The following is a 22,049-nucleotide window of genomic DNA, read 5'->3' as shown; positions in this document are numbered from 1 at the left end:
TCCTTAAAAACATCTTCCCATCTACTAAAGTCACGTTATTTAGCCATCATTTCTTTTCTTCTGCCTTCCTCCCTTCTTAAACACTGAAGTGACATTTGCAATTTTTCAGTCCTCCAGAACCATTCCAGAATGGTAGACAGAATATAGTGTAGGGAAGTGTATGGTCATTCTAGTATTCTTGAAAGATCATTACTAATGCTTCCACAATCTATTCAGCTACCTCTTTCAGAACCCTCGGGTGTAGTCCAGGTTACTTATCTACCTTCAGACCTTTTAGCCTCTGAAGCACCTTCTCCCTTGTTATAGCAATTGCACTCATTTCTGCCCCTGACACTCGTGAACTTCCAACATATTAATAGAGTCTTCCACAGTGAAGACTGAAGCAATTTATTAAGTTCATCTGCCATTTCTTTGGCCCCCATTACTATCTCTCCGGCATCATTTTCCAGCGGTCCAATATCCACTCTCATCTCTCTTTACTCTTCATATTCTGATAAAAACATTTGACATTCTCTTTGATGTTTTCGGCTAGATTATCGTCATACTTCATCTTTTCTCTCCTTATGTTTTTTTTAGTTGTCTTCTGTGGGTTTTTAAAACCTTCCCAATCCTCCAACTTTTTTGCAACATTATATGCCCTCTCTTTTCCTTTTATGCAGTATTTACTTCCCTTGTCAGCTGATGTTGCCTCATCCTCCTTTTAGAATTTTACTTCATCTCTGGGATCTATCCATCCTGCACCTTCCAAATTTCCCCCAGAAACTCCACCCATTGCTGTTCTGCCATCATCCCTACTAGTGTCCCCTTTCAATCAACTTTGGTCAGCTCCTCTCTCATGCCTCTGCAATTCCCTTTACTCCACTGTAATACTGATACATCTGACTTTATCTTCTCCCTCTCAAGCTGCAGGGTGAATTCCATCATATTATGATCTCTGCCTCCCAAGGGTTCCTGTACCTTAAGTACCTGAATCAAATCTGGCTCATTACACAACACCCAATCCAGAATTGCCTTTCCCCTAGTGGGCTCAATCACAAGCTGCTCGAAAAATCCATCACATAGGCATTCTACAAAGTCCCTCTCTTAGAATCCAAAACCAATCTGATTTGCCCAATCCACCAGCATATTGAAATCCCCCATGGCTATCGTATTGATATCTTATAGCCAATATCTCAAATGCATATGTCAAATTCCCTGGATATACCAGGGATATACCATGGTTGTTAAATGCCCATCATTGAAAGTTGCTCATGAACGTTATTACTAACTGATTTGGCCTAGTCATAAAGGACATGGATGCCCGGCTTTGTATGTGGTAGGTAATAAATCAATCAATGCAAAGAACAATCCTAATTGAATGTATTCCCAATCTACCTTTTGTAAGTCCATCTCTTCTTGACTTGAGAAGACAAATTCCCATCTTCACAGAAAGGATACCCTCCATAGTGTTGTGTAGCACTACCACTGTGTTCAGATCAAAGCAATTATTAAGTAGCAATTCGCATCTGGAAATATGGGACATTGTGGGTAATCCTAACACACTTGTCACAATCTACAACCTTAAGGACCAATATATCCCTGAGACTACCATTCTTATTAAGCCAGAGAACCAAAGCTGATACAAAAGGGCATCCTGAGAACAAGACAAGGCTTGCATAATGACTAAGTACTAAGCTGAAGTTCCAGTACTGACTCTTACATGCACACTAAACAGCACAAGTAGTTGCACAATCCACTAGTTAGATCAAAACTCTGTTGTCCTACATGCAGTCTTGAAGTCTGGTGGACAAGTAAAAGCTGATCAAATAAGTTTGCTGACAATGCAATGGTAGATGGGAAACCAAATTCACATTGTCTCTGTGATGAGTCTGCCCCAGGTGCACTGGTTTCCTCCCACATTCCAAAGATGCACAAGTTAATAGGAAAATTGGCCACTGAAAATTACCCCGTGTCTATCCGAATGGTAGGATCTAATGTGAGTTGGTGAAAATGGAGAGAGAATTCTGTGCTGTATTTCTATGATTTTAAATTAGAAATGGAACAGAAAGTATAAAAGACAAATTGAGCATGTGTGAAATTTGAGGCGGTTCCGTATGGGAAGAATAATAAAAAATATAACTCAAATTGTGCATGACTATAGTATCTTAAGTGTTCAAAGAGATTTGTATATCCCTGTGCAAGAAAAACAAAAGCAATGACTTGCTTGCCTCCAATGCCAAAATGACAAATTCTGACCTTCATTGTAGGGGGAATAGAACAGTCTTGCTTCAACTCTACAGGGCAGTGGTGATATCTCAACTGTGCATAGTTTTGGTGTCCATATTCAAGGACAGATATACATGCATTAAAGGCAATAGACACATATTTACGGAACTGCATGGGATTAAGATTGCATTGGATATTCTCTAGCACAGAGGTTCCCAACCTGGGGTCCACAGAGCCCTCAGTTAATAATAGGGGTCCATGGCATAAAAAAGGTTGGGAACCCCTGCTCTATTGTTTGCAATAAAGAAGCAGCCTTTTTGAAACATTGCAAAACGCCAGGGTAGATGCTGAAAGAGGTTTCCTCTAGCAAGAGTGTCTTGAACTTGAAGAACAAATTGTCAGGAAATGGGATCAACCACATAAGAATGAAATGAGGAGGAACTGCTATTCCCAGAAAATTGTGATTTCTTTTTAAAATGTTCAAACCTAAGAATTGTGGATGTTGAGATATTAAGCATAATTTAAGGCTGAAATAGAATTTGGGACTATAGAGAGAATCAAGGGCATGAAAACCAAGCAGAAAAATTATACTGAGGTCACAGATCAATCACTCATCACTGAAGTTGTTCATAGAATCCAAGAACAGTCCTATTTTCAACCAACAACTTGGGTGCCTAAGGCAAAGCTAAGGAATTCAAAATTATGTTTATTGAAATCCGTATGAGCATTGTTCTGAGTTCCTTCCCATCTCACAAGCTATCTTCAGCAATGTTTTATACACAGAGTGTGTTAGGTGCCTGGATCATGCTGCTAAGGGAGACGGCAGAAGCAGATACAATAGCAATGTTTAACATTTGGGTTGACACGTGGTCACATGCAGGCAGTTCATATTAGTTACAATGGCATTATAGTTGGTGCAGACATGGTGATCCTGAGACTAGGCTGTACTGCACTATGCTGCATTTGACTTTTTTAAAATGAAGCACCCTGTTTCTAAATGCAGTATAAGACCCTTGACCATCTTCAAACATGTAATGAATAAACGGCAGTAAGCATTTACACAATATGAGTGCTGGACAATATTCATTTCTAACAAGAAAATCCAACTATCCAGAGTTAAATTTTCAATGGTATTACCTTTGCCAAGATCTACACTGTCACCATCCTATCACCACTAACTAGGAAATTAGTTGGACAGGCCACATAAATATTGATGCTATAAAAGCATCAGAAATGCTATCTGATTGTAAACGACTCACCTCCTGACTCTACAAAGCCTTTCCTCTGGAAAAGCCTCTGGAAAGCAAAGTCAGGAGTATCTGCACATGTCCAAGTCCAGCATTATTCAAGATCATCCACAACAAAGCTGCCTGCCTTAACGTCATTTTCTAAAGAACAATTAGGTATGGACAATAAAAAAAATACTTTGCCAGTGATTCTATATACCATGTAGCAAAAGATACTTTCTCTCATCATACAAAGAGCATAAGTGGCAGATAGAAAAGTCATCCAGCACAGAAATTAAAAAATAAACAAGTGCTCAATATTTTGTGCAAGTTTTTATTTTAAATTAAAAATGAACCTTACCCTTTGATCTTCTTCCCACTGCCTTTGCTCATCTTCATTCTCAAAATAAATGCCATCTTTACTTTCTTCCCTTCTACCTAAATTGATTTAAGATATTTACAGTTTAATCTAACACAGCAAAACAACAATCAAAGTTGCAAGGCAGGGATTTTTTTTTTTAGCCATTAGTTGATTATATTAAACTTCCAATTCATATTTTCTCAAATTTTCTGCATGCTCTGCACAAAATTCTGTATCTTGATAAGGAAGCATTTCAGATCACTAATTTGGTTGTCTGTTGAACTTAATATCTGCCTTCATTTTTCCATTGAGAAATTCAATTTTTATGATAGTTTATCTTTGTCACCTCACAAGGGATGTTACTGCTCTGAAGAGGGTGCCGAGGACTCACCAGAATGTTACGTTGGACAGAGTGTTTCAAGTATGAGGAGTGACTGGCTTTATTTTCTTGGTGTGAAGAAAGCTGATAGGGACACACAAAGGTGTATAAAATTATGTAAGGCATAGACAGTAGTAAACTTCTCCCTATAATAGAGGTGTCTATAATCAAGGGGCTGCTTTAATGTAAAGAGCAAGAGATTACAGAACATTCAATCATTTTCTTTTAACCTGGAAGTGTTTGAAGTTTGGAATGTACTATCTGAGAGGGTGGTGGAGGCAGAAACTCTCACATGCTTAATATCTAGATTAGTACTTGATAACAAGGCAAAAAAGACTAACTGCTGGCAAATGGACAAATAATAGATGATACTTGATGGTCAGCACGTACGAGGTAGGCTAAAGGGACTGTTTGTGCTGTATGACTCTGTGACTCAGTTAAGTCTCTTGGTTGACCAGCCTTCAGAAATAAATAGTTTGGATCAGTTTCCTTGAGCTTAGAAGAATGAGGGGTGAGAGAGTTTCCACCAGCAGGAAAGTCTTGGACAAGGGGACAAAATTACAAGGGACTGTTCATTTAAAACTGAGGCACGAAGGAATATCTTTTTGCAGAGGGTAGTGAATCTCTGGCATTTTAACCATCCACAATGAGTATTTAAAGTATTTGATAGATCAAAGAAAAGGGGTATTGAGAAATGGCAAACAAGTTGAGGCCAGCATAGATCAGCCACAATCATATTAAATGGCTTGAAGGGCCTAATGGCCTATCCCTACTCCTATTGTGGTGTGTTCTAAAGCCATCAAGGTAAAGATCTCCATTACTGAGACCTAGTTCCAACACAGCTAAAAGTCTGTGAAAAATTAATAAGCTTTTAAAATAACTATTTCAATAACCAGACAAACTCCTGGAAATATACCTTTGCCTTTAGAAAGTCGAGGTGTTGCTCCCAGATGTCTTCTGTCATCAGCCCATTCATTGTATTTATATGATGGCGTCGGTAAGGGTGTATCCTCTTCATAATGGTTCCTTCTAGATCTGAACCAATTAAGACATCTGAATCCAATTACTCAATATTTTTTCTTCACATTCAACTACTTAGCTAAAATTTTTATCTGACAAGGCAGTAAGCTTCTAAACTACATAATAAAGTCTAAGGATGGCATATATATACAAAACATTGTATTTTTGATTTGTTAGGCATTGTAATTATTTGATTAATTAATATATAAGCATTATACTAGATATAGATATTGCAGCAAGTCTCTAACAATGTGAGTCTTTTTAGCTCCAAGAAGTAACCAACAAGCATCTTTAAATCATTAAATTTTTGTATGTCACAGATAAGCATAATCTACACTATCTCAAATAGTTTACAATAAATATCTTTCACCATACCCATGTTTACACCTACGCCAAGGTATCATACAATAAATACTGCATTGAGGAATCCAAAGCTACTGTACATGCAATTCCTCCCAAAGATCCAATGTGTATTTGTGTGATCCTTCCATTGTACTTCCTACTCCCTAACAGCCAAATGAGCCAGCGCTGCCCAGTTGCACCCATCTGCCCAATTAACGTACTAACCCGTACAACTTTAGAATATGGGAGGAAACCAGAGCACCCGTTGGAAACCCATGCGGTCACAAAGAGAACGTACAAACTCCTTACTGATAGCAGTGGAAATGAACACAGGTCACTGAATACGACTATAATATTAATAAAATTCAATAAAAACATCTTATATAGATTTTGTATTAAGCTACACTCCAACTTCACCAATTAACAATGAGTTAGATAAATAGTTACTATATGAGTTGGATTTGAGATCAGTTCGCAAAACACACGATGTACACAGGCTCAAATATTGCTGGTCTATTTGCCTCATCTACCCATAGGGATGTGTTTACTATCATTGATATAACTATTTAAATTGTTAGTTCCTCAACAGTAAATCATTGCTGCAGTCATTACCAGTGTCAGATGCTTTATCAACAGCACCAGTCATAAACAGTAGTATCTCCCCACCACCGCCCCTCCCGCTCTCCCCATCACCCAAGAGGTCCTTCTGGAAAGCTGAAACAGCAGCAGAATCATAGTATTAGAACTTACACTTAAAAGTAGCTTTCTTTTTTACATACCTTTCCTTATCACGCCTATCTGTGTCCCGACCTGAACTTCGATAACTTCTTTCACTTTTATCCAAATCCCTTTGTGAGGGAGTAGGAGATGGAGATTCCCACTGAGATCGATGTGAATAACTTCCATACCCACTGTCATCATCATCCCAGCTAGATCGGGAAGGAGTAAGAGCATCTATAAAACAAGGCAATTTCAAGTGACACAAAACATTAAAATCAGGCCTGTTTCATTTTAGTCTAAGCCACCAAAGTATCCTCTGCTCACATTCACTCTTTCCATATCTTCTAGATGAAAGAGCTGGAGCCAAAGAGCTTATTGTAGCTTTGGCAATGCTGGTGGTAAATATGAAAATGTTTAACAATTTTCCTCTATTTTCCTTTTCTCCCCCAAAGCAAAAGAAAAACTGTTAAATGAACTATTCGAATGCAGAAGGTAAAATCCCTGAACTAGAGCCCTTATGTCCACAGATGTTAAGTTAATCTAAAATACAGGAGGCACCATTAATATATTAGAAAGAGAGCAGAGCTAGCAGTCTGCTGCAAAACTAAAGATTTCTCAATATTTAAGAAAGTCACTGGAATACATCCAGGGAACTAAGAACATTATTAAGCAAAAGTAAACTAAAAGGCCCTTCAATTCATATTTTCCAGTTAACAAGATCATGACTAATCCTGTGCTTCAAATCCACTTTCTAACTTCATCCCCATATCATCTGATAATCTTTGCCCAAATATATCACTGACTAAACAACGGGGTGACCTGTTGGGGCACCCTTTGACAGAAGGGTAGTGCAGTCTGATGTGACCAGAATGAACATTAAATTTTCCTGAATGCTATTGGTATCGCTTTGCTTTGGAAACTGAAGGAGAAAACCTCAGTTTATTAAAGAAGAACAACACATAGCAAAGCATATATAGCTGCTCCTCATTTAACGAACAACATTTTTGATGGCATTATTTCTGGTTTATCTGCCACCCTGTGCCTCTCGTTGTCATTCTGGAGACGTGCAGCCCTTTCATCCCCCGTCTCTTCATCTCTTCTGTTGTTTGTTGTTTGTCTCTGATCCTGGAGTCGTGCAGCCCTGGCCTCATCAGATTCTTGTTCTCTCCCTTTCCTTGCCGCTTCCTGACAACATTTGGCGTCATCTTTTGACCATAATGTCCCCCGTCCCTTTCCACACAGCATAATTAGGCTGACCTTTTTTTTTAACCCTGATGCTGGATGGAAGATACGAAGCAGTAACACCAAAGGATGCTGATTATTCTTGATGATGTGGTTGGCGCTCTCCTAAATGGACGTGATATAGTCACCGCTGTCCTTTGACTGCAGCAAAGGGTCTTATGGGTGTCTCGAAGTATGTCATTACAATAAGATTTAATTATCACTTATTGATGGGTGGCAGTTAGATCTGTCCCAATCCTGCACATGCTGATGGTGGTGAATAGCAGAATGTGACCCTGCGAAATAGAGCTGCCCTGCCCTTTTGCTCCGGTAGGTGTCGCTGTGAGACTGGCCATGCGCATGTGTCGGGCTGTCGCATCCCGATTTCCATTATGGCCAATTAGGTCTCGGGTTAAAAGGGAGCCTGTTCATTTTGGTGAATGAGCAATTTTATACGAATATATAACCCTAAACTTTGCCTGCATTCTGTAAGTTAGCACATTTTAATTCGACATAGCCAAAAAAAGTGCCACTGTAATACACCGTTTACACTATTTGCAGTTCACAAACAAACAGACAGACACAGCATGAGAGTTTTAGTAGTATATCACTGATTTCAGCCTTCAATACATTCAATGACTGAGAGTCTACCACAGTTTGCGAGTTAGAGAATTTCACACACTTACAAACCTTTATCTCATTAGTTCAATCCTAAATGGCAAACTGCTCGTCTCATATTTTATTTACAGGCCCTTCAAGCCGTACCTCCAATTTAACCCTAACCTAATCACAGGAGAATTTACAATGACCAATTAACCTATTGACTAGTACATCTTTGGACTGTGGGAGGAAACCAGAGGACCCAGAGAAAACCCACGCTTTGCAAAGGAAGGATGACATCAGAATTGAACTCCAAGCTCCGACACCCTAGGCTGTAATAATGTTGCACTAATTGCCACACTACCATGGCATCCATCACACCTTTGCCACCTAATTTACCTTCCAATTTTTCTCACAACCTTTTATGACAAAACAAGATCATCTCTCAAATTTTTTGCAAAACTCCAGTGAACAAGGGGCAAGTTTATTCATTCTCTTCCTGGAGTGCAAACCCCCTCAACCCTAGGTAAGTTAGCTTAACTTCTATGTTAGGAAAAATATTAGAGAAAGAGAAAATGTAGATCTCATAGCAACAATTAGGATTTCAAAGAGATAGTCATTATTCAATGTTATTAAATTTCCCCCCTTGGTGATAGCATACAATGGTATTGTAATATAAATAATTTACTTAGGATATAATAATCTACCTTAGGATAAGGCAGTACATAATAGACTGGAAAGGTCAATCACCTGGAATTAAAAGGCAGACCTTAAGAGTCAAAAATGCAATATCTAAATTGGAGGTGGTAAACATCAAAACAAAGGAATAATCTGAACCTTGAACTGGGATACACAGTGTAAGGATAAAGAGCTAGCCAATTAATACTGAGATACCAGGAAACTATTTACCTAAAGAAGTCATGAAACATTAAAATTCTCAACTACAGAGAAATGCAGAACTCAAGTCATTAAAGATATACAAGGCCCAAGACAGGTTTTTAGGTGTGAAGAAAATAACAGATTTAGTGTAGCAGGAAAGAAAATGGAATTGACATCAATGTTACATAAAATAAATAGCGATCAGGCTCAAGGCTTACTGACCTACCCTTACTACATACTTAAATTCTTTTTGCGTCAATACTTCGCATTATTGACAATAGAAAATAGAAATAAACAAATCTGGAGAACAGGCAAATCAACTTCACATGGATATTTGAGAGCTTTTATATTTGTTAAGAATAATAGATTATTTGGAAAATCAGAGTAAAGTAGCAAAAGATCTCGATGTGAAAATATATTAATCATCCTGTCGAATAAGGTCATTTAAAAGGATTTATTCCCAGAGGGCAAAATCTGAAAATAATTAAGTTAAATTTGCATTAAACTTGAGTCTTCAGTTTTCACCATTATTAAAACATTGGATTGGCCACAACTGGAATATTGCACTCATTTCGGGAGATTTCAGTTATCTACAAAAGTGGAGCTTGTTCTAATTGGAATAGAATAAATTTTAAGGGAATTTAATGAGGTATTTAAAAGCCTTGAAAGGTATAGACGAAACAGGAAGAAAAAAAATAAATAAGCTAATTGACAGAAGGGCCAACGCCCTTCAGAGATAGAAAGAGGGTGACAGGCAGAAGAAACCAAGTTGACATGATTGAAAAATTTTTGACTTACATATTCACTGATTAGGGTCTGGAATGCACTTCCAGGGGCAGTATTAGAGGCAGATTTAACTGTAATGTTCAAAAGTATCTGAAGGGAAAGCATTTGCACAGCTATGAAGAAATAGCAGGAAAGTGGAACCAACTGTATTACTCCTACATACAGCCAGAATGAACTCAATAAGCCAAATGGTCTCCTTTGATGGTGTAACCATTCTGTGATCTGTGAATATGGCAGTAAAATCAGACATTAATTACATGAATCATCACTAATGTCTCTTTTCCTAGCCACTCTCATAAGAACATGGAATCTCAAGAAACAGGTCATCTGTTCAACGATACTCGCACTGCATGAAAACTGCACTCACTTCCATATAAAACTGAGACACATCTTTCATTCTGAATATTGCTCACCTTTCAATCTGTGCCTGGGCGTGTCTGGTTCATCCCTTCTGCTGCTTCTGCCTCGATCAGAGCAGCTGTCTCTATAACCCCTCTCACTTCGCTCTGACCTATCTTTGTCCTTTAGTCTAGAGGAATTGGACCTGCTGCACTCGCGATCATCTAGAAAGAACAAAACAAATGTTACCTGGATGAAACTATATCACATTTTTTCCCCATATAAAACCAAACTACTTATGAAACTTGTATTTTGCAGAGGTAACAAAGTAGCAAAGGCTCACAAATGGTTGAAGCAACTGATTATAAATCATCTCCAAATCCAATATACTACAGTACATCACTTATTGGACTGATTGATGAAATGGAACATCCAACATTCAGAATTAAACAACATTGTATAACAGCAAAGTTAGAACATAGTCCAAGCAACACACACAAAATGCTGGAGGAACTCAGCAGGCCAGGCAGCATCTATAGAAAAGAGTGCAGTCGATGTTATGGGCCAAGACCATCCTGTCTCAACCCGAACATCGACTTTACTCTTTTCCATAGATGATACCTAGCCTGCTGAGTTCCTCCAGCATTTTGTGTGTGTTGCTTGGATTTCCAGCACCTATAGATTTTTTCTTGTTTATGATTAGATCACAGTCCATATGATTAGCTGAATTAAGACACTTTGAAATGAGAGGAATTCATAAACTTCAATATAATCGAATTGAAAAAATAAAATGGTACTTGCTACTTAACTTAAATATTCTCAGTCCATACCAGCATATCACCCCAATCCCATCTTGTTTAATTTTGCACATTCACCACTTATGTTGGACTTTAAAGAGCCTCCTGAAAGTCAATAGTTTCCCTCATCCATCCTACCAGTTAAACCTGTTCATAAGAGCAAGTTGACTTCGTCCAGTCCCATTAATGCTACTGGGTATCGAGGTAGACAGTCAACCATCACCTTTCTGAGTGACTGTGCAGTCAAGAGGGGACAAATGGCTATATCCAGTTTTTAAGCACTTAAGTTGAGAGATAGGTTAACATAAATGTTATCAAAGTCCCTAAATGGTAGCAGCAAAATTAGGTAAAATGATGCCGAAAATTTAATCCACCATGACAAATGTACTCACAACACCAATAAAAAGTTAAAAGTTTACCTCTGTCCCTCCTTGATTCTCTATCATGGTCCCTACTTCGATCCCTTTTCTTTTCCTTATCATTGCCTTTTGAAGAAGCATAAACTCCATGTTCTCTGCGATCCCGCTCTCTTTGTCGATGCCTTTCCTTGAATTCTTCACTAACCCCACCTGTGTGTGAGGGTGTCTCCGCACCAGAAGTACGATAATATCTACATGAAAAAGTTCACTTTTTGACAATGCTCACGCGAGTACACTGCAACAATTTCTATTTAAAATTAACTTAAATAATAACCATACAATTATTCTAGCCAAATTTTGAAGTTGAGACAGGATTTGGACTCAATTTTTCTGCCAACAAATACCCAGCTATTATGCATTAATTTTGGCAGTAAGTTTTGGAAAATTTTGTTTATATTTATGCTAAAGATTAAGCACAATCCACTTATTAAGTTAAACCAGAACTAGGTACCAGCAATAAACTACTCACACATAATAGTTAGCAACTGTACACATGCCATATGAAGTTGTCCTGGTCCTAAATGCCAGAGACACTGAGGCAATAGGGGCTTCTGCAATACATGTGGAAATTGACAAAGGTTTTAAGGGTGCGAAGTATGAAGGTGGTCAGACCTGCAAATGAAAAAGCTAAAAAGAACACAACAGTTTGCTAAACTACATGCACTGGATTCAACACCTTTCAAACTTGTCATAGAGTTGTACAGCATTGTTACTGTTCTTGCCTCCATCATCTCCTCTGGCAGCTCATTCCAAATACTAACTACTCCACATATGAAAAAAATTACCCCTCAATCCTTTTGAGCTTCCTCCCTTTTACACTATGCTCTTGGGTTTACCTGCTGTGGGAAACAGGCTCAGGCTATCTACTCTTACCTAACTTCTCATAATTTTATACATTTCTGTCATTCGCTTTCGTTTCCATTGCTCCAGGGAAAAGAGACCAAGTTTATCCAATCTCTCCTTATAACTAAAGCCATTTAATCCAAGCAACATCCTCTTCTGCACCCTCTCTAGCTTAATCACATCTTCCCTGTAAATCGACGACTACAGTGGAACACAAAAGTGCGGCCTAACCAACACTGTACAACTGGCATTCTAACTCTTGCACTCAACACATCAGCCAATGAAGACAAGCAAGCCACACGACATCTTCACCATCTGGTCTCATTATGTTGCCACTTTCAAGGAACTCATATGTACTCCATTGATTCTGAAAGGCAATATGCTATCAAGGTTTCTTCAAGCATTCTGAAAATTTCACATCTTCTTATTCCAGACCACATATCAATTGTGTTACGTTACCATGCTCAAAATCGGAAGGACAGATGCTTTGTGTAAATGTGGACATATAATGAAGCAGAAAACAAAACAATATTGTGAACATTAATTGTATTATATGTAACTGAAGAGTCTTACCTCTCCTTTTTACCAGCTTTGCCAGCTTTGCTATCACTGTCATCAACAGGGGCAAAGTCTTCCTTTCCCTCTTCCCAATCTTTGTATGATGACACTTTGGATTTCTTCTTTTCCTCCTTTTCTTCTTTTTCTTCTTTCTCTTCCCGCTCTTTTCTCTTCTGGGCAGCCAATTTATCAAGCCCCAGTAATGAGGTCTTTGGTGCTGGGGCACGGAAGATATGCTGATCAACGGTGGCACTCTTCTTTTTTATTATCAATCCCCCAATCTGACTGCCAGGGTCACAGCCCTCCAACCTATGAATGGCATCATCATCATTCATGCCGGAAAGTAACAACACGTAAAATCCACTATGGTCTCGTCTTGATGGGATTCAATTAAAGGCCTCTAAAAACAGATTATAAAGATCATTAATGCATAGATACACAAAATTAGTTACAAGATTGCTGCTTTTATTCTACATGAGCACAACTACTATTAAAACTTCAACACTGCATGCTTAGAGATGATAACTGCACTGATTCATTAATCAGTAAAATGGGTTATCCTATATTTTGGAGTGTATCTAAATGCAGATGTACAGAAGATCACATGTTTGCCAGTAATCTAACCTTTTATTCAGGTGTAAGGTCATCAAAGCTTCCCTTTATTAAACTTGACACATTTTATGATACAAAACATTAGCAGTTAATGTAACGCTTTACAGCACCAGCAATCTGCAATCAGGGTTCAATTCCCACTGCTGCCTATAAGGAGCTTGTAGATTTTCCCCATGACCACGTGGGTTTTCTCAGAGTGCTCCGGTTTCCTCCCACATTCTGAAAAGACATACAGGCTAGGGTTGGTAAGTTGTGGGCATGTTTGCGTCAGAAGTGTGGCAACACTTGCAGGCTGTTCTCAGCACGTCCTCGGGCTGTGTTGGTCATTGATGCAAATGACATTTTCACTGTATATTTTGATGTACACACAACAAATAAAACTCAGCCATAAAATATAGGCAGGAGAAAATTAAGGTTCCTTTATAAACTTATGACCCTCAAAAATCATTTTAGCAGTTCAGAATTTGTATGTTTGTTGAACATTTCTCAACAATTTCAGTATATCAAATATATTGTTATGTGATATAGAATGCAACAGTAGAAGTCAAGCTATAAGTGTATAAAATCTGACAGAAATTACAGCCAGAGATCTGAGCCCAGTGATGGTCATCGGATCACTGGAAGGTGTAATTGTACCAGAATGAATGCAATGATATTGCTAGGAATTAATAATTATAGCTAGGCCACATGGTTTTCTTTGAACAATTGAGAATTAAATAAAGCAATCAAAATTGTTGTAAGCCTACGCAATTTCCCCTTGCACAGAATACAATGACTAAGGGAAAATCGACAGATCAAGTCTGAAAACTTCAGGTCAATTAAAAAGATTAATGCAAAGTTGAAAAAAAATTACAACATACAAGTAATAAGAGTCTAGAATTCACGATCTTAGAGTCAGAAATTCTCTTTATATTTAAATATTATCCAGATGAAAATTTCAAGAGATATAAGCTAGAAAGCAATGGGTCAAATTTTAACCTCCTTGATTTTTAATTTGGTAAATAAATTGCTAAATTCGTTAAAAACTTGCCTTGCATACCATTCATACAGATCAACTCATTACATAATACATTGAGGTAATGCAAGGTAAAATCAGAGTGCAGAGTAAAATGCTACAGCACAGAGTAAGTGCAGAGCAGGTAAACAGGAAGTGCAAGGTTAAAATGAGGCTGATTGTGACGTCAAGCGTCCATCTTATCATACTAAGGAAGCATTCAGTAGATTCATAACAGCAGAATAGAAGTTGTACTTGAGCCTGTGATAAACACTTTCAGACTTTTGTAACTCGCTTGATGGGAGGGGGGAATGGGCAAATGTATAGGGGGGATCTTTGATTGATACTGACTGCTTTACCAAGGCAGCATGAAGTACAGACATGGTCCATGGAGGGTAGGGTGACTTCCGTGATATGCTAAGTTGTGGTAAGTTGTGTCCCTTACTCTCTGCAGTTTATGGGCAGATCATTGCCATGATGGATCTGGATAGTTGCTTCCTACAGTGTGTAGATAAAAACTGGTGAGCATCATGTTGTGAATACAGGTGGTCTTTCCTGTCTTGATGCTCCAGAGACGAATGTAGGGCCACGGAGGTTATGTCTGGTGTAGATCTGTTTTGACAGTAAGTGAACTGCAGTAGTTTGAGGTCATTTGGGATGCTGGAGTTAATGCATTTAGAACAATTTAATGTTTAAAAGGTGATGTGGATAAAACATAAACCATATATTATATGTTACGTTCTTCCTGTTTTTGTAATTACCCGAGAAGAATGCTGCAGAACTGAGACAATGATAAAGTAACCTTTCTGTGCTGCACTATAACTGTGTTATTGCATTTTTGCTCCTTAGATTAACTACGACCAACAAGCCAGACAAAAATTATATCATTAGATAAGGTGCAACAAGTCAATACAGTAATTGTGCACAGAGAATGGGATGAAAATGGGATCATTTGAAACATCAATGATCTAGCACTTTGTATGCATTTTCTTTGTATAGCTTAAAGTAACGTTTTTCACATGACCTATTTTAAACCAGAAGACTGAGGCTACGTCCACACTACACCGGATAATTTTGAAAACGCCGGTTTCGAGTAAAAATGACAGGTGTCCATACTAAGCGTTTTTCAAAATATCCCTGCCCACATTAGACAGATATTTGGGCGAATCTCCTCCTACTGGGCATGCGCAGGACACACAGAAAACAAGCGAAGACCAAACGATATACTTGGTGCGCGTTTGTCCAGTTACAGAGTAGAAAAACTTAAAAGGAATTGTTCTTGGCTCTCGCGCAGGAGGACTTAAAACTAAAAAAAAACAAATACTGGAGCGTATGGAGGCAACTGACAGGGAGTTCACGGACAGTATGACCCAGCTGACGAGGAACATTGAAAAGCTGACTAACTCTGTTGCATTAATAAAGCACCTTATTAAATGTATAAAACATGTCTGCATCAGTGTTATCTTGTATTTCCATACAATGTTACATTAGGCTGTTACACATCTATTATCAGAGAAGTACTTGCATAAATAGGTAAACCATCTTCATACAAGCAAGGACAGAAAACAGGGCTAAGTGAGTATACTTATTTATTCAGTAAGCTATGGGTCAAAGTATTTGGTGTGTACATTTCTAACTCTTCTGGCTTCAGTCTCGTTGCCGTCTGTTCTGAAATTGTTAGGTTCTGCGAAGCGCAGAATCAAATATCGCTGTGATGATTGAAGCAACACACATCAAAGTTGCTGGTGAACGCAGCAGGCCAGGCAGCATCTCTAGGAAGAGGTACAGTCGACGTTTCAGGCCGAGACCCTTCGTCAGGACTCTTTGTGTTGTTTGTTGTTCGTTGTGATGATTGTACGCTCTGGTATCAATTGTTTGGCGACAATAAAGTAGTAATAAGAATAAGTAGAAAACAATGAAATGCCGCGCTGTCGCCATCTGTTCCGGCACGTCATGACAGCGGTTTTAAAAAGCTCCAGTTACCCCGTACACACTGCAACGAATGTTAGGTGTTTTCAGACTTATTCACTCTGGAGACCGTTTCTGAAAGTCTCCGTATTCCGGGGCTGAAAACGCCGCTTCAGTGTGGACAGAAGGTCAAAACAAAGAGAAAAAGCTTTGTTTTCAAAATTATCCGGTGCAGTGTGGGCATAGCCTCAGTAATAACTGTAAAACTAATTAAAAGTACAATCAAATTATTTGGTTAAACCCTGAAAGGCAGTCATAAAGAAAATGTCAGGTAAATTTCACTGCCACATGCTATCAGCGTGATGTAGGCAGAGCATTCAGATAAGCTCCAGTAACTCAAGTTCAATCCTCACCTCCCATACTGTCTGTGCAGAATGTGCAGGTTCTGCTTTTGCCTGTGTGACTTATCTCTGCTATCTCAAAGACAATACTGATCAACACATTAATAACCAGAAGCTGTAAATTGTCCTTTGAGCATGGTGGGTGGAAAAATCTGGGAAGAGTTTATGGAATACAGGCATACATTTACTGAGTATGCCACAAGAAAACAAATCTCACGCTTGTATATGGTGGCATGTATGTTCTTGGATATTAAATTTACTTTGTACAAGGAGATGATTAATGTCTGATTAGTGTATGTGGATGCTTGAAGATCAGCATAGACTAGGTGGGCTGAATGGCCTGTTTCTCAGCTGTATGACTCTAAAAAGGAATTCACGGAGGAACCATCACAAACTCCCACAGCCTCCTGTGATTTTTCGACTCTGAGGCTGATGTGAGAGCATCCTTCAGGAGTGTGAAGGCACAGCAAGCACCCGGCCCAGATGGGGTACCTGGCTGAGTACTAAAAACCTGTTCTGATCAACAGGCTGGAGTGTTCACTCAGATCTTTAACCTCTCACTTCAGCAGGCTGAGGTGCTACTCATCTGCTTCAAGGAGGCTTCAATTATCCCGGTGACTAGGAAGAACATGTCACCTACCTCAATAACCATCGCCCACTAGCACTTACATCCATAGTGATAAAGTGTTTTGACAAGTTGATGAAACATTTCAACTCCTGCCTGAGAAGTGTCTTGGATCAGCTCCAATTTGCCTACCAGCACAACAGGTCCACAGAGAATGCCATTTCATTGGCTCTTCACTCAACCTTGGAACATCCAAGATGCATTCATCAGGATGCTCTTTATCAACCACAGATCAGCATTCAATTTTAGTATCACCTCAAAACTAATCAATAAGCTTCAACTCCTAGGGCTCATATCCTTGTGCAACTGGATCCTTGATTTCTTCACTTCAGACCCCAGTCAGTTCGAATTGGAAAGAACATCTCTTCCACAATCTCCATCAGCACAGGTACACCACAAAGCTGTGTGCTTAACTGTGCTCTACTCGCTTTATACCTATGACTGTGTGGCTAAGTACAGCTCCAATACTATATTCAAGTTTGCTGATGACATTACTGTCACAGGCCAAATCAAAGGTGGTGGTGAATCAGCACATACCAGGCAGACTGAAAATCTGGCTGAGCAGTGCCAGAACAACAACCTCTGACACAATGTCAGCAAGACCAAAGAGCTGGTTATGACTTCAGGAGGGGGAACCCAGAAGTCCATGAGCCAGTCCTCATCAGAGGGATCAGAGGTGGAAAGTGTCAGCGACTTTTAATTCCTCAACATTATCGTTTCAGAGGACACAAGTACAATTACGAAGAAAACACAGCAGTAACTCTACTTCCTTAGAAGTTTGTGAAGATTCAGCTTAAGATCTAGAACTTTAACAAGCTTCTTTAGAGGTGAGATGGAGAGTATATTGACTGGTTGCATCAGTGCCTGATATGGAAACACCAATGCCTTTGGATGGAAAATCCTACAAAAAGCAGTGGATACGGCAAAGTCCATCAAGGAATAACACCCTCCACATCACTGAGCACATTTACACGGAGCATTGTCAGAGACAAGCAGCATCCTCACCATGACATGCTCTTCTCATTACTGCCAACACAGGGTAGAAGGTAACAGGATCCTCAGGACTCACACCACCATGTTCAGAAACCATTACCCCTCAATCATCAGGCTCTTGAACCAAAGAGAATAACTTCACTGAACTTCCTTTGCCCATCACTGAACTGTTCCCTGAACCTATGGACTCACTTTCAAGGACTCTTCATCGCCTGTTCTCAATATTTATTGCTTCTTTATTTATTACTATTATTACGTCTTTTACTTTTCTTCCTTTGTATACTTGCATAGTTTGTTGTCTCTTACACACTGGTCATCTACCCTGTTGGGTGTGGTCTTTCATTGTTTCTATTATGGTTGTTGGATTTATTGAGTATACCTGCAAGAAAAAGAATCTTAGGGTTGTATATGGTAAAATATATGTACTTTGGTAATAAAATTACTTTGAACTTTGAAGTTTTAAGCATTTGTTAGGCAACTAATGGCGATGATTAGTGCTAAGCAGGGAAGGGATCTAAAAGAGGATTTTTCTTAAATTCCTAAAATAGAAGAAATAAAGTGCAAGGAACACAGTAATTCTGGGTCAGATTGAAGAAGAATTGATAAGGATGATGAACAAGTTTGCAGGGATGTTTAAATTCATGTAGCCATTTAAAATTGTGACTAAGGATAATTATAGTACAAATCTGTAAACAAATCATTTATTGCTACCGTAAATACCATGTCGTCTTCTTGAACGCTTGTGTAATATTCCTTTTGGAATATTTTAAGCCTAAAATTTCTTTTTGTCTTATTATTTCTCTTATTCATTGCCACAGAGGTCTGTGGAGGCCAAGTCATTGAGAATATTTAAAACAGAGGTTAACAGGTTCTTGATTAGTAAGGGTGTTCAAAGGTTATGGGGACAAGGCAGGAGAATGGGATTGAGACGGGTAATAGATCAGCCATGATGGAATGGCAGAACGGATTTGATGGGTTGAATGACCTAATTCTACTCCTATGTCTTATCATAGAGTCAGAGTTGTACAGCACAGAGATGGACATTCAACCCAACATGACTATGCCAACTTTTTTGCCCATCTACACTAATGCCCTTTGCCCATAATAGATCTGTGTCCTTCAATGCCTTGCCATGCAGTTCTTTAGACTGCAGAACCATGTTTTTTACAGCTCACTCTCCCACAAATGCACTGGACTTCTCTCTATTACACTCTCCTCAAGCACTTCACCACTGGCCTCCCTCCCTCAGGTTATGAAGACTCTCTGGGCTCACTTGACTGATCACGAGCTTCCCATGAATGTTTTTGTAAAAGCAGTGCAACAAGTATTCATCCTGCTCCATAGAGTAGAATCCAGACTGGAAATTGAAGACTCTGCAGCATAGAACTAGGCTCTCTGTCTCTTTACATCTTTCACCCTTCTTTCACTGCGATAAGCTCATACACATTATTACTGCAAACCATGAAGGCACATTATTCACCTTTAATTCAATAATGTCCTTCAGGTGAGGAAATATGCTGTCCTTAGCTGACCTGGCCTCCATGTGAATTCAATGAAGTTGACTTTGTTTTCTGAAATGGGAAACCTACTTTGCCATATGATAATAGTTATGTTGACAACAAGAAAATATAAAACCAGACAGACCGCTTGGCATGAATCTAGGCACCAAATAAAATCATAGTAAAGTTGCTCCCGGCCCAGTCAACCTTGCAAATTTCTTCTCATACACACCTGGGGACTGGTGTCTAAATTAGGAAAGCTGCCCCACAGACTAGTCAAAGCAAGCTTAAAATAGTTACTGTTACTATTCCCCTCAATAAATGCTGCCTGACTTGCTGAGTTCCTCCAGCATTTTGAATGTGCTGTTTTAAACAGTCATCCTCAGAATCATAACTCAGGGATAACATGCCAGGCTCATTCATCACAATAATGGAGTACATTTCATCCCAAGCATACCCACCAGAAACAGTGTCACAGTAACACATAGGCATAAAAGCAACTGGGCCCCTTTAACTCCCAAAGCATTAGATCATCAAACAAGTTCCTGACTCTCACTGACTGAACAGATATATCAGTGCTCCAATACATCGACAACACTTGGAGAAAATACTGAAAGTAGCATGGATAAGTGAGGGACTTCAAAGTCAATCACAAGATGTGGCCCTGTTGCACCAAAACTGGTCAATTTAGTACTGAAGGATGTACAGTAACTCTTATGGATTGGAACTACAGAAGGATGCAAAAAACCAAAAACAGAAACATACATACTTGAACATTCTCACCTATCGTACTGTGGCAGATGCATCTATTCATGACAGCAGTGGTAGAAGGACTAATGTACCTTGCCTGTGGAGCCATAGATTGATTTGTCTCACAAGTACACCTCTACTAAGATGTGTGAACTACAACTGTACTAAATCACAATGGATTTGGAGACATCCAAGGGTGCTGTAAACCATCAGTAACAGCAGAAAAAAAATCAAACAAAATGCTGGAGTAACTTAGCAAATCAGGTAGCATCTATGAAAATGAATAAACAGTCGACATTTCGGCCAAGATTCTTCACCAGGACTGAAAGGAAGTGGAAAGACGCCAGAATAAAAAGGTGAGGGGGTGGAGGACAAGCTAGCACATGGTCGAAGAGTCAGAGGGCAGCAGAGATCACAGAGGAGGAGCTATGAGAGAGGGTCTCAATGAATTCTGGTCTAAGAGGGGATTTAAACTTCTTCAGTGTAGGCACTCCTCAGAGATTACAGAATGGAGCACCAAATTACCTCAAAGAGACTTCACAGGAGTTCAGTGCGAATCGTCTCTTCGACAGGAGTTCAGTGCGAATCGTCTCTTCGACAGGAGTTCAGTGCGAATCGTCTCTTCGACAGGTGTTCATTGAGAATCGTCTCTAACTGCTCCCTCTGATCTCTGCTGCCCTCTGACTCGTAACCATATGCTAGCTTCACCACCCACTGAAAATTTTTCTCTCATTTTAGTCCTAAATATCTCACTGCTTATTTTGAGGCAATGACTCCTAATTCTAAGCGACACATCTGGCGAGCCACCTGCTCTTTACCTACCCTGTTGACTTTAATAAGTTAGTATATTTTAATTATGCATGACAGAGCATTCCACTACTATCGAGCCAGTGGTAGAGTGAGAATATCAAACCTGGTTCAATGAGAGCGTACTTGCCCATTCAGCTGTTAATTACTTTCAAAATTACAAGCAAGCTAATCAATCCAACAACCAATGGATCAGATCGAGACTCAGTAGTTTTGACACATCAGTTGAGGATAGTAGTGGGCAGTCAACAGGAGTCAGCGACAGCTTCAAGAATCCGGGTCGTATTACGATCGAGGAACGTGTTTGTAGACCGGATATTGAACTTTTTACTGTTGGACTTTGGCCATATTCCACCGAGATACAACACTGGGTGGCATGGGAGGTCGTTCCTGCCTGCGGCCATCGAACTTGCAGCTCCTCCCGTGGAGGGTCGGACACCCTGTGCCAATAGGCTGGTCCTGGACTTATTTTCCATCTGGCATAGTTTGCATTTTGTTGTTTGATTGTTTGTGGTTTTTGTATTGCTATATTTATGCTCTATTCTTGCTTGGAGTGGCTGTAATGAAACCCAATTTCCCCCAGGATCAATAAAGTATATCTATCTATCTATCTAACACTCCGAAGAATATTCCCTCCCTCTGGCCCCAGTATGCTAGTGCTAGACTAGACTGAAAGATCAGCAAACCCATTTAGCCAGAACTGCAGAGTCAATGATTCAACTCAGTGTCCTCCAGAGATCCCCACCACCACAGACATCAGTCTGA

General features: G+C 39.3%; 1 protein-coding gene across 2 annotated transcripts in view; it reads right to left on the bottom strand.

Annotated features, from left to right (window-relative positions):
• Positions 1 to 22,049, bottom strand: part of dhx38 (DEAH (Asp-Glu-Ala-His) box polypeptide 38) — a 97,039-nt gene that overhangs the window by 72,085 nt on the left and 2,905 nt on the right. The window contains exons 2-7 of one of the 2 annotated variants that reach the window (XM_063067107.1): positions 12,711 to 13,095; positions 11,295 to 11,485; positions 10,153 to 10,302; positions 6,313 to 6,487; positions 5,088 to 5,224; positions 3,793 to 3,869 (exon numbers count right to left, since the gene is read on the bottom strand). In XM_063067107.1, the coding sequence (XP_062923177.1) occupies positions 3,793 to 3,869; positions 5,088 to 5,224; positions 6,313 to 6,487; positions 10,153 to 10,302; positions 11,295 to 11,485; positions 12,711 to 13,030 (1,050 nt within the window). In that variant the 5' untranslated portion in view covers positions 13,031 to 13,095. The remainder of the gene's footprint in view (positions 1 to 3,792; positions 3,870 to 5,087; positions 5,225 to 6,312; positions 6,488 to 10,152; positions 10,303 to 11,294; positions 11,486 to 12,710; positions 13,096 to 22,049) is intronic. The other variant, XM_063067109.1, reaches the window with a different exon arrangement.

Source organism: Mobula hypostoma, chromosome 14 (assembly GCF_963921235.1).
Source record: "Mobula hypostoma chromosome 14, sMobHyp1.1, whole genome shotgun sequence".
Classification (NCBI taxonomy): Eukaryota; Metazoa; Chordata; class Chondrichthyes; order Myliobatiformes; family Myliobatidae; genus Mobula; species Mobula hypostoma.
This window is presented reverse-complemented; position numbering and strand designations above follow the sequence as displayed.